Genomic DNA, 12836 nt, shown 5'->3' with positions numbered 1-12836 from the left:
GCAGAGCCTGGAGCGGGGCCATGTGCTGCTTCCTTCCCCCCCGAGTGACCTTCCCGCCTCCAGCTCAGAAGACCAGGCTGGGGGCCCCTTCCTTGCCAAGGAGCTGGAGGAAAGCGCAGAGTGATCAGCCTCTTTTATTGACAAAGGGAAGGAGCGGCTGTACAAAAGTTTTAGCAGCAGAGACTGGCCAGTGCATGCTCCCTTTCCCCGATATGCTCCCCAGCTTCCACAATAGGTTTTCCAGGACCCAGCGCCCCATGGCCTGACCCAGCAGCCCTTCTGCCTGCAGGCAGGGCTTCCTGCAGGCTCTGAGCCTGGCTCCTTCCCCTTCTCCCTGGGGCAGCTGAGAGGGAAGGAGACCACGCAGGCAGGCAAACGCCTGCTGAGCACAGCTCCTACCAAGTGGCCCGTCTTTACCCCTGTTCAGGGTGAAGGGGCAGTGCAGGGCTGCCCAATACCTGCCTTCGTCTCTCCTGAACAGGGCTTTAAATACAGAGTCGGGGGAATTGACAGCTGTGCTCAGCCCTGCTGAGGGATAGCCTGAGCTGGTTATTCTCACTGGTGTGCGCTGTACTGGCAGGACTGCGCCAGCGGTAACTCCTCGCGTTTTTTGGGAAGGAGGGCCCATCCCCTGGGATGACCTCTCTGTGCTGGTGGGCGAAAGGGCTACCTCACTTGTTCAGCCCCATTCATTTAATACTCTGTGGGGCTGCTGTGAAGGTGCAGGGCCCTGCCCTGTGCTGCACGTTCCTGCTTATGGGGAGGTAAGAGCTGTGCTCACGCCACCATACCAAGGGAGGCTTCATGCCTGAACAGGGGGAGGCGGCTGCCCTCCCTGTGGCAGAGAGCAGAGCCCACTGCTCATGTTCCCTGAGGGCAGCCATGCCGCAGCTCAACCTCAAACCTTGTGGGGTGCAGCAAACACCCCAGGACTGGCAGCCTGCTACCAGTGAGTCTGAGCTCCAGGGCTCCTACCCAGCCGCCTCCATCCTCACGCTGTTGACCCCGAAGAGGAGCCATGCCGGGGCCGGGAGCCTGTCCACCCCCCGTGTCAGCTCAGGGCTGGGAGAGCAGGGTGACCAGCAAGCTCTTCACATGGAGGACACTGGTGGCAGTGCTCAGGCTGGCCCAGGTTGCACTGGTGGGCAGGAGGAAGAGCTCTCGCTGCTTGCTGAGCGTGTGCAGGGCCAGCTCCTCCTGCAGCTCTGCCACGCTCAGGGCATTGCTCTTATCCTGCAAGGGAGAGAGGTGGTCGCTCAGGAGGGGAGCAGCACCGGGAGCAGCGCTGCCGGCTGGCAGGAGCCCTGTCCTGCCTGTGCGGTCCTGGCAGGGATCCTGCGCAGGCCAGACTGCCTCGATCTCTCATTGGAGTTGCTTTGGCACAAGCTAATGGGAAGCAGCGCTAGGCATGTGCTTGGCCGCCTGCCTGGGAAATGTATTTCCCTGGGGGATTTTGCAGGCTGCTGCCTGGGTGCTCTCCTAAAACTCGTTAGTCAGGGCACTGGTAATGGCTGCTGTACCTCCTGACGAAGACTGGAGGAGACAGGCCCCAGGAAATCAGATTTTGCAAGAGCCAGTGGATTTTGGGTATTAGGATTTCCCCTCAGGGCGCCCTGGGAAGGGACAATTTCACTGCAAACAGCCCCGGGGGCAGCTGCAGGCACAGATGGACAGACAGACGGACACCTACCTGCTTGTTGGCCAGCACAACCAGGGGCAGCTGGGGCTCTGCAGCCAGCAGCGAGTGCAGCTCCTGGCGCGCCGTCAGCAGGCGCGACCTGTCCACCGAGTCCACCACGAACACCAGCACATGGGCCTGGCTCAGGTAGTGGGGCCAGTACGCTCGCAGGTTCTGGCTGCCCCCCACTGCGGAAGACAGGCAGGATCAGGCCCCTGCGCGGAGGTGAGCGGGGCTGCTGCCTCCCTGTAGCACCCTGGGGAACCAGACCTCCCGCCGCCCGGGATGCTCCCACCACCCGGGATGCCCCCGCTGCCCAGGATGCTCTGCACACCCAGCCCAGTGCTGGCAGGCGGGGGGACCCTCTGGGCCGTGCAGGCTCAGCCCTGGGAGACGCGGTGGGGCCAGGCCAGCCTTACCCTCCAGCAGGTCCACCTCCAGCCCCTCGATGTAGAGCTGGGCAGAGTTGAAGCCGCGGGTGGGTGCGATGCGCTCCCTGGCCGTCTGGCTGCAGAGGTAGTGCAGGACGCTGCTCTTCCCTGCCCCGTCCAGTCCCAGCACCAGCACCTGCCGCCAGTCCAGCTGTGGGGACGCAGGAGGGTGCAGGGCTGGTCCCGGGATCCGCAGCCCCATGCTCAGGCAGCTGGTTGAGGGACCAGCCCGGAGCAAGGGGTCCTGCCAGCCCCCCCAACCCCTGCACTCCCGTCTCCAGCCCGCTGGGCTCCAGGGGTGGTTCAGACCGGGGACCCCCTTCCCCAGCAGGATGGGGGGCAGAGGGGTCCCCAAGGGCCGTCATCCTGCGGAATATCCTGGGGAATCCATTCTGACCAGCTCCGGGGGGGACCCTGGTGTGAGATCCCGGGGGATCCTGACCCTGCGCCCCCTTCCCCAGCCTCACGTGCTCAGAGGGATCCCGCTGGCGATCCAGAGCCTTCTCCAGCCTGGTGACCCCAGGGACGATCCCGAGCCCTTGCCCCTTCCCCAGCTTGACGGTCTCGGGGGTGTGAGGAACCCGGAGGGGTCCTGACGCCCTGCCCCGTCCCTGCCCCGTTGAGATCGGAGAGATCCCAGTAAGGGGCTCCCGGTACAGGGGATCCTGGTATAGGGGATCCCGGGGAGATCCCGACCCGCGATGGCCGGGGGTCCCGGAGCGGGTCCGTCCCCGCCCTTACCGCGTCGCCGGCGGGGGCTCGGTCCCGCAGCTCCCGCAGCTCCCGCTCCCACCAGCCGCTCCAGTCGGTGCCGGTGCCGGTGCCGCGGAAGCAGATCTTCCAGGCGATGAAGAGGAGGGAGCCGAGGGCGGCCACGGCCGCCCCCAGGGCCAGCGTCAGGTCCCGGAGGGCGCCGGGCCGAGCCATGCGGCACCGGCAGCGGCACCGGCAGCGCGCGGCCGCCGCGCAGCTGTGCCCCCCCCCGCCAGCTGTGCCCGCGGGCCTCGCGCCAGCGCCAGCTGTGCCCGCCCCTGACGTCACCGCCGCGCTTAAAGGGGCCGCTCCGACCGCAGGAGGGAGGGAGGGAGGGACAGATGGGTGGATGGAGAGATGGATGGAGGGAGGGAGGGAGGGAGGGGAAGATGGAGGGACGGTGGGGATGGAGGGAGGGATGATGGGGAGAGGGAGAAATGGTGGGGAGAAGAAAGGACGATGGGGAGAGGGAGGGAGTCAGGGAGGGAGGCAGCAGGGAGGGAGGCAGGGAGGCAGCAGGCCCTCCCCAGACAGCGCACGGACCCGTGAGCCACCTCCAGGCCCCACACCCGGCTGGCAGCCTGGCACCCAGCACAGCAGGTGCCCACAGGCCCAGGGGTTGCGCCCGCTGCCCACGGGACTCGTTTGTCTTCAACCCTGCCCGGTGGCACAGCGCGTCCCTGCCCCGGGCCGGGCTCCACTGGGAGCAGCTGCGGGGCCTTCCCCGGAGCCACCGTGCCTGACCCCCCACGGCCCTGTGGGCGATCGCAGCAGGACAGCAAGGGACTCCCAGGACCGTGGGTGGGCTGGGCACCCCTCCAGCGGGCCGACACGGTTTGCTGGTCGAGCTGGTGCATGGTCGGGCAGGGGATGGGCGCGGGCAGGAGCAGGCGGCGGGTGTGGCAGGGCGGGCAGGGTCGGGCAGCGCTGCCCTGGCAGGAGAGCCCCACGCCACGAGGTCTGGCAGGGGCGGGGAGTGGCGGGCAGCGCTGCCCACCCCCGTCCCCCAGCTGCCGCCCCGCGCCCGCGTGGGGCCCGGCCGCGCCCCGACCTCTGCCCCCACCCCGCCTTGCCCCCCGGAATCGCCCGGCCCCGCCCCTTCAACACAACCACGCCCCTCCGCTTGGCCCCGCCCCGCGCGGCCCGAACTACACCTCCCAGCGTGCCCCGCGCGCCGCCGCCAGCTCTCGCGAGACCTGGGCGCTATAAGGGCGCTCCCGCGGGGGCGGTGCCCCTCGCGCTTCCCCTCCGGCGGCAGCTGCGGTGGCGGCGGCGGGACGACCCCGCGGGCTCCGCCATGGCGCCGCCCGGCCCGCAGGCCCCCGGCCCGCCGCCCCCCGCCGCGCCTCGCTAGCCGCAGCCGAACCGCGGCGCCGCCGCCGCCATGAGCTCGCGGCAGCCGGACGCTCCCGGTAAGGTTCCCCCCGCCCCCGCGCTCCCCACCGGCCCGGGTAGGCCGCGGTGGCGGCGGCGGGGCGGGCGGGCGGCGGCGCTGAGCGCTGCCCTCTCTGTTCGCAGCGCTGGAGCAGGGCGGCGGGGCCCGCCCGGGCAAGATGTCGCTGCCCGTCGGCGTGCCGCGGCGGGCCTTCAGCTACGACGACGCCCTGGAGGACACGGCGCCCATGACGCCGCCGCCCGCCGACCTGTGCGCCAACGTCCTCTGGAAGCAGCCGGTCATCCCCGAGCGCAAGTACCAGGAGCTCTCGAAGGTACGGGCCGGCCGGTTGCCGCGGTGGCCCTGGCCCAGGCGTGCCTCCGGTGTGCCGCTGCAGCCCGGCCCTGGCAGCCCTCCTGCCTGGCCGAGGCACCGCAGCGGGCGAGCTGCCCCTGCCCTGGCAGCCCTCGGGAGGTGCTGGGGACAAGAGACCGGCTTTGCTGCCTGGCCCTGTCGTGGGAGCCCTGAAGTGTGGTTGAGATAGGCGTGCTCTGGGAGTCCCCTCGCTTATGGGAGGTGTTTCTGGGTAAAAAAGCTGAAAGCTGTAAGCAGGTGTAATTAAAACAGAGCAAAAGGGTAGATTTAGGTTGGATGTAAATGCCTTATGATGAGGGTGGTGAGGCCCTGGAACAGGTTGCCCAGAAGAAGCTGTGGATGCCCCATCCCTGGAAGTCTTCAAAGTCAGGTGGGACAAGGCTTTGGGCAACCTGACCTAGTGAAAGATCCACATGCAGCAGCAGGGCTGGACTAGATGATCTTTGAAGTTCCCTTCCAAGCCAAACTGTTCTATGAAATGACTATGGGGATGCTTTGAGTGCCGGGTCAGCTCTTTTAGATTTAGAGGCTGTCTTCTAAGTTTGAAGTGAAGTTAAATGTTATTGAATGGAATTAACTAACTCTGCATCCCTTCGAGCTTAACCTCTGCTTTTCACCCCATTTTGTTTTAAAATCTTTCTTGTGGAAGAAAACCTAAAGTTGTGGTTTGGCACAAAAAGCAAACTGTCCAGTCAGGGAACAGTAACTCCTGTGTTAGGAGGAAGAAGGCCTGTGTTTCACAAGATGTCTTGTTTTCTAGCATTTATTTTCTGGTTCTTTGTTGCTAGGGTCTTGTGATCAGTGGTAGAGCTGTGACCACTAGATACACTGAGCAAGAAACTGATGTAAGGAATGAGGGGGAAAACAAGATCTAAACACCAGCCTCTAACCTGTGTGACTGCCATTCTGTAAATAGTTTGTGTTTCTGAGCTGTCTGTGGAAGGGTGCTCTTGCCCAATTAACCTTGAAGTCCAGTTTACAGTTACAAGAATGGAAATAGATATGTTCTGGTTTATTTCCTGTTGACCTTTTTGTACTTAGACTAACAACTTGTTGGCTCTGAGCCTGCTAGGTTTTCAAATGTTGGATGCAAGTTGCTTGTTAATTGCTAAGAATTATAAGGTTCAAGCTCTAAATGTTCCTGGGCTGTAGCGAGAACAGTGTATGGGTTTCTTCCATGGGATGAAGGCTAGCTGCTAGAGCAGCTTGGCCTTGTCTCATTTGAGTAGTTAGAGATGTGTCCTGGCAAGGTGCTGAGATACTTTCTCATCTTAAACTGTACACTGCTTCTTCCCCACAGATTGAGGAAGGGGATGCTAACATGAATGCACCTGTCATAACTCCTTCATCGTCCACTGAAAGTGTGAACAAGGTACCTGTGGTGAAGGCCAAGGCCACTCATATCATCATGAACTCTCTCATTACAAGTAAGAACTCTCACCTTTAATGGGGTGGCTAATGGGGTGTGGGCACACAAGCGTGCTCTGGCTTGGTAATGCCTCAGGGTAACTACCAGAGTTCCTGGACAGCTTGTGGGTTCAGATTGACTCTGCTCTTGAGCTCTATGAGGTTTTCTTGGAGGATGTTTCTAGAAAGAAGCAAGGAACTAGGGAGTAGGGCACGCTTGCTGCCTCTGTGTTTCCAGGTGCTGGAGGTGGGTGATGAGGGAGGAGTGCAGGGTACATTATCTGCTGATAGGACACTGCAGTCCATGCCACCTCCTTGCTGGAGTGCAGAGGCGGCTGCTGGTGCTACTCTGCTTATTAACTTGCTATTTCTGAATGACAGGTAAAGCTCTAAAATTAACCAAAGTGGTGTGGAGAGCTGACATACTGTGCTAATGGAGTGCTTGCTGGCATTTATGTTAGTCAATAGCAGTGGCAGCTGTCTTGCTAACAGTAATGCTTACTTTAAAAAAAACAAACCTCATAAATCATGATGCTTTAAAATCAAATTGGGTCAGTTATGCTTGCAGAGAAGACATGCCCATTTACAACAAGAGAAATTATTCATGTGTTAATCTGTCCCTGCTGCCTCTTCTTTTAGCAGCTGGGATCTGAGCTTCATCTTTTCCTCCAAGCAGTGATTCCAAAGACTTCTAGATTTTCAGACCAGCTTTTTGGAGTAGCTGTACATTTGCACTTATTTCAATCTTGGCTCAAAAATGACCAACGCATCAGAAAATAATGTCCAGGAATATGGACTTTCTTCTGGAAGGCAGCTCCTGTTCTAGTCTGATGATAAAATGCTAATCTAGTTAAAACCATGATGGCCTAAAAATGTTCTTGTGCAGTAAGAAGTAAGGAGCCCCAACCTGTACCTCCCAGGAAGAACATTCAGTCAAGTTGGAAATAAACAGGCAAAGGTCCTCTAGATTTCTCATCTGTACAGTGCATTATCTCTGCAAATAACTTATAACACTTCCCATGTTAATGTTACTGTTTTAAAGGCATTGGGCTTTTCCAGTAATCTTTTTGTGCTCTAATTCCTTTTGACTTTTTTCTCAGTTCCACCAGGGAGTGAACATCTTATGCTGGTATTGGGGGGGGGAAGTGCTTATATTTTTCAAAACTGAAGTTGATATCAGTGTATTGGATGCTGGCTCTGTATTTGCCTGAAATAGCTTATTTTACCTAATCTAGAATCACTGGGAGTCTTTACCACCTGTTCTGCAAGGCTGTGATTGTCAGATTAGCTAATGTGGTCAGTGTTTCAGAAGACTTCATTTTTTTTTTGTTGGCCAAAAAAACTCCCTTGAATCTAGAGGGTCACTTAAAATGTCCAGCTTATTGGGGTCTCCTAGATTTAGGAAATTGTAATTAGGAGTGATGCAGCTTCTTGGGTGAGATGGGTTTAATTACAAGTGTTGCATTTGTAATACATCTGGTGATATGGGACAAATCACTGCTCATCTGACTTTGCCCTATGACTCGGGATAGTTTTCAAGTCAGAATATCTCATTGGCTTTGTCTTGCTGCCTCTGTCAACTCATCACAACATGTAGGTATGAATGATGAAAAAAAGGGTCTTGCATTCTGCTGCTTAAGTTGCCTTTGTTTGCTATAACTGCTTGTGGTGGCATTTCTGTGTGAATATGTGCTCTTGTTTGTTCCAGAGCAGACTCAGGAGAGCATTCAGCGCTTTGAGCAGCAGGCAGGGCTGAGAGATGCTGGCTACACTCCCCACAAAGGCCTCACTACTGAGGAGACCAAGTATCACCGAGTGGCTGAGGCAGTCCACGTAAGGCTTGTTTTGCTTTGGCTTTCTCTGTAGGTTGTGTACTAGCTTAACACCTATCTGGTGATGTAACTCTTGGAGCATGTTGCAGGACTCTCCTGAAACTGCTTCCTCTGAAGGCTTTTAGCTCATTGTGTAAAAAAGGTTACCCACTTATATTTTAAAGTTAGCATTAGCCTTTATAGTTTTGAAACAAACTTTTTTCTGAAATCTGTCGTATTCCACAGTCATGTCAGACTATTGCAGTTGTCTTTCCAAGTGGGGACAACCCTACACAGAATCTAGTTTCTTGCTGTACCTTTGAATGGTGGGCTGTAGTTGACTGTTGTAACTGTTTGTCCCTAGAGAACTTGTAAACTGTGCATTTCTGATGTGGAAGTTAGCAGATGAAACTGGGCTTGCCTCTTACTGGAAATAAAGACAAAGGTCTTGAATCAACATGTTTCTGATGAGCTCAGTTGCCCACAGTAATCTTGCAGTTGGAGTTTAATAGTGAACTCTCCAAGTGTACTCCCACAAGGTCAAAACTTCATTAACAGTGTTGGTGAATTGCATTAGTGTGGCTTGGATAGCTGCAGGAAACATTCTGAGGTGCTTGTGTAGTTGGTGTTTGAACTATAACTGCCCTTCAAGTGACTTCAGAGTTCAGTTTGTACTGTCTGACTTGGAATAACCTGGTTCACATACAGCCAGTTCCTGTTGATTTTACGAGCAGGTGTACTCTTCAAATGTAGTTCATCTCAGTGTTCTAGAGCGGCGTTTCCATCCTGTTGTATGTGGATTACTTCTCCAGGTCTAGTACTCCTAGACCTTGTACCTTTTGTATGAGGTCTGGTCTCACCTTCATTAGGGAACTTGTGGGACTGAAAGCTTTGTTGCTCTGAAAAGTGCTGCAGACAAATGACTGCTGTGGCATTTAGACTTGTTACCAGGTAGCTGAACTGATGTGTGCGCTAGCTCTGCTACATCTGCAGCCTCCCTATGAATGCTGGTATTGAAGCAATGCATTACTGTTGGGTAGTGACTCTGAATTGCAGAGTGTGCTGTAGGTGTTATTTTACTTCCTCTAGCCTGGAGGATGTGTGTTGAGCATAGTGGACATAGAAAATGCTTATATCTGGTGTGGAAAGAAGCTTAAGGGGTGTATGCAAGTATTGTAATACTGGGTTTAGCTTTAGGTGAAGGGATGCTTAAATCCTTTATCACCTGTGATATAATCAATTGTACAGTTTTGGCAATAAAACTGGCTGTTTGTTCCTTATGTCTTGTATTTAAGCTCTGTTGCCTCTGTTTATCTTGCCTCTCCTAACAGAAGCTAAAAATGCAGAGTGGAGAGATGACAAAAGATGACAAACAGACTTCTTCTGCTCAGTCCACTCCAAGCACCACTCCCCACTCCTCTCCCAAGCATAAAAACAGGTACTCTGTTCCTGGCAGACCACTGCCTCCTTTGGTTTTCTACAAGCTGCTGAGGTGGGAGCTGCTACAAATAACATTCTTATCCAGTGAGGGACTGTCTAAGGGGTGAAGTTCAGAGCCTACTGTGGGTTTGTGTTGGATAGATCCAAATGTTGAAAGCTTGTGGAACTTGAGCATACATAACTTCATCCTGGGTGGTAACAAACCTATTAAGATTGTTTAAATTGCCCCTGATAACTACATGGAAAGTTCTGGCACAGTGGGGCCACTTGAAATATTTGTTCTCATGTTTTATGCATCTCAATGATTTTTCCCTAGGGGTTGGTTTAGTCAGGGATCCTCTACTTCTATCACTGGCCCAGACTTTGCCATGGAAGCTGGTGGGGACAAACTGCCATCTGAAAGATGGAGCTTTTTTGGACCCAAAGCAATCCAGAAATCTGTCAATGATCCAGGTATGTCCTCTAAAATCTCCTACCCTGCAAGAGCTAGGGGAGAACTGTCACACAACAAACTTGCTAGCGTTTCTGGAGCCTTATCCTGCTTGCCTTGTTACTTTCTAGGACCACCTTGTGAATGTGTGCTATTCATATAATTTCTGTGCCTAAATATAAAGCAGTTAGGTGGAACCTATGCCAAGGGTCTGAAAGTAGAAATAACTTGCACTGTGCTGCAGTGGAAGGGCAGGGTGTGAAGGTGACAGCTTTTTACTCTGTTTTCTCTACTGTCTGGTGGAAGGAGAACTGGAAGTGTCAGCCACTGATGTAGATAGGCTTTAGATGACATGAAGCTGTGGTGTCTTGCATAGGCTTTCTGCAGTGTTGGGCATCAGTGACACTGCTCACTCCTGGCAGCAGTGGAAAAAGGACTTGGCTAGTTTTTGTATCTCTTACTTGCTGTGATTTTTTCTCATCAGGAGGATTTACCATCCAATCTTACAAGGGTGCCCAGAAGCCATCCCCGATGGAGCTGATGCGTGCTCAGGCTACTAGGATGCCAGAGGATCCACTCACCTTCAAGCCACCTAAAATGGACATTCCAGTCACAGAAGGGAGGAAACAATCTCCACGTTCCCATAATATCAAACCTCGGGATCTGAATGTGCTCACTCCCACTGGGTTCTAGGAAGAACGCTTCTGGTGTCTTTAGTGGGCTGCAGGATGTCTTAGGCTCTGCTTCCCTGTCCCATTGTGCTGCAGTAAAATAGGAAAGCCTCCCTTCCAGCACTTCATCTCAGAAAAGGAAACAGTTGTGACTGTCGTCCTAAAGCCAGTCTTGGAAAAACTCCTGCACTAGTACTAAACTAATGTAAACCATCCTGTCCCCTGTATTGCACCAGTTTGGTCTGCTAGGCTGTGCTAGATGTGCTTCCCAGTACACTGCACCACAGTAAAACCTTGAACCATGTTTTGTGGGACAGGACTGCATGTGGTGTGCAAGCAGGCTGGCTTGTCTACCTGTAGTCTGATTGTCTTGTCCTGCTCAGTGCTGAAGTACCCTCAGGAGCACTGTGGTTCTGTCTTGCATATACAGAACACCAGCGGAAAATGATGAAAACAAGCAAGGACTAAAAACTGGACCATTAACTGCCAGAAGGAAGTTGCTCTGGGAATGTGGTGGATTGGTTTTAAATGTGGCACTCCCTTACTATCCTGTTCAACGCCTAGTACTTCTTTTGGTTTTGGGTTATTTTAAAGGAAAAGTGGAGCAGTGATGATTCTAAGATGCTCTTAATAGAAAGGCAGGGAGCAGAATCTAATGGGGCTTGGCAGTAATGAGGAGGAATTGCTTCTCTTCCAACTGTTCATGTTCCTCCAAAAAGGTGGAAATGACCAGAGCTGGTGTGGCTTGAACAAAGTAATCCTCTTCTTTCTGCAGAACAACTGTCCTGCCTTCTCCTAGACAACAGACTTACTGATGTTCTGGCATTCTGGGTGCTGCTTGATTTGTTTTTTTTCTAGCATCTTGTATGAGTCATGTAGTAGAAGTGTATTAGACACCAGGGGCACTTCTCAAATAGGGTTTTCTGTTTCATCAGCATTAAATGCATTTTGCAGGGGTGGGGGAGGACGGAGGGCAGATCAAGGCTAAACATTCCTCCCTGCTATGATACAGCTACATGTAACTTTTGGCCTAGTCAGAACCAGTTACTGGGAACAGCTAACACTTGCTTTCATGAGAAGTGGAAGGAACTCCTGTCCACCATCTAATCCCTTAAGCATTATAGGCAGCATTGCTCTATAATCTTTACCTGTCCTGTGGCAAACAGATCTCCTCTCTTATCTCATGATTGTGTTGCAGAGCTCCCTCAGCCAGCAGCAGGCTTTTTGTAGTGGTGAGGTGGCAGCAGCAGCCTTGTATCTGGTACTGGAAGCTTCTCTGTTGCAAGGACATTACGCAGAGGTTACTTAACCGCTGGTAACTGTTGAGCTCTGGGGTTTCTGCTGCCTTAAACTGAACATTCCTCCTGGAGGGTGAGGCAGGGTTGGCTCACTTGGCTAGCTGCTGTCTCCTCTGAAGAAGCATGTTTTGTGGCTCTGTTTCCTCAGCACTGCCAATGATGTGTTGTGTTGAAAGCTTCCCACCCAACCAAGCAGTTTTCATTGTCACCACTTATTTGCACCTTGGCAATCAGTTCCTCATTTGACATTAATTTATTTGTTTTCTGTATTCATGTCTTGTGTATGATTTTTGTTTGCTACAAGAAAATAAAATCCGTGTGAATGGAGGTCCTTGGTGTGTGTTAGTGCTGGCAAAGCATCTCTGGAAGAAATCTGGGGCTGTCCAGGGACTGTGGGGTCAAGGTTCTGCCTAATAAAGCTCTAGCAGCAAAACTGCTCTAGGGTAAAATGTTTGCTCTGTAAAATTCCCTTTTGACAGGGAGACTAGGTTTAAAGCCAGACTCAGTCCTGTCTTAGGGCTTGTGCAGATGAAACTAAACATTAAATCTTTGTGTTTTCTTGAGCTATTCAAATTGTGATTCTTCATTTGAAGAATGAAGAGATTGCTTCTCTTGCAGCTTGTGTGCTGTTTGCACCTGTACAGTGGAGGTGGGCACACATACAGTGGAGGTGTGGGGGCCAGGCTGGTGTTTGCCTAGAGGTGCCCAGATTCCAGTGGTGTGCCCAACTCTGCTTTGCCTTCCTCTGAAAAGTTCTGGTTTGAGTGCTGTTGTGGCATTTGTAGCTGCCAAAGTACTGCTGATAGAGCACACAGTTCTGGGCTGGGAGTGTCTGAGCTGAATACTGGTGTTTCCTGTGCTCCTAGAGTGTTAGCAGAACTAGAAGTGGTAAATAACTCCTGAAGCACCCAGGTACTCTGGTACAGGCTGCTGCTGCAAGTCTTGTTACACAGGCTAATCTCATAGTTTAGTTTGGAAAGGCTGGGGTTAAAGAGTGGCCTCTTGGTGTGATAGTCTCATTCTACTTCCTGTATTTTACTCCAACATCATTCTTGGGATATGACCAACATATTGGAAAATAACATCCATAACTATGGACCTCTTGCTGGAATGTGGCTTCTTTTCTAGTCTAATAATACAAGTCTAATCCAGTTAAAGGACCTATCT

The 12836-nt window shown here is 53.4% G+C and overlaps 2 protein-coding genes across 2 annotated transcripts; one reads left to right on the top strand and one right to left on the bottom strand.

Moving 5' to 3' along the window:
* Window positions 1–116: 116 nt before the first annotated feature.
* Window positions 117–3451, bottom strand: ARL10 (ARF like GTPase 10). The gene is made up of 4 exons (XM_072872711.1): window positions 2851–3451; window positions 2098–2260; window positions 1691–1866; window positions 117–1233 (listed from the first exon to the last, which is right to left on the bottom strand). Exons 1-4 carry the CDS (start codon window positions 3034–3036, stop codon window positions 1057–1059), a joined length of 702 nt encoding a protein of 233 aa, XP_072728812.1. The 5' UTR covers window positions 3037–3451; the 3' UTR covers window positions 117–1056.
* Window positions 3452–4096: 645 nt separating this feature from the next.
* Window positions 4097–12242, top strand: KIAA1191 (KIAA1191 ortholog). Its single transcript, XM_072872826.1, has 7 exons — window positions 4097–4274; window positions 4381–4571; window positions 5913–6039; window positions 7728–7852; window positions 9162–9268; window positions 9587–9723; window positions 10185–12242. Exons 1-7 carry the CDS (start codon window positions 4247–4249, stop codon window positions 10391–10393), a joined length of 924 nt encoding a protein of 307 aa, XP_072728927.1. The 5' UTR covers window positions 4097–4246; the 3' UTR covers window positions 10394–12242.
* The last annotated feature ends 594 nt before the right edge of the window (window positions 12243–12836 follow it).

Source organism: Ciconia boyciana, chromosome 9 (assembly GCF_034638445.1).
Source record: "Ciconia boyciana chromosome 9, ASM3463844v1, whole genome shotgun sequence".
In the NCBI taxonomy this organism is placed as follows: domain Eukaryota; kingdom Metazoa; phylum Chordata; class Aves; order Ciconiiformes; family Ciconiidae; genus Ciconia; species Ciconia boyciana.
Note: the sequence above shows the minus strand (reverse complement) of the source record. Positions and strands in the feature narration are given on the sequence as shown.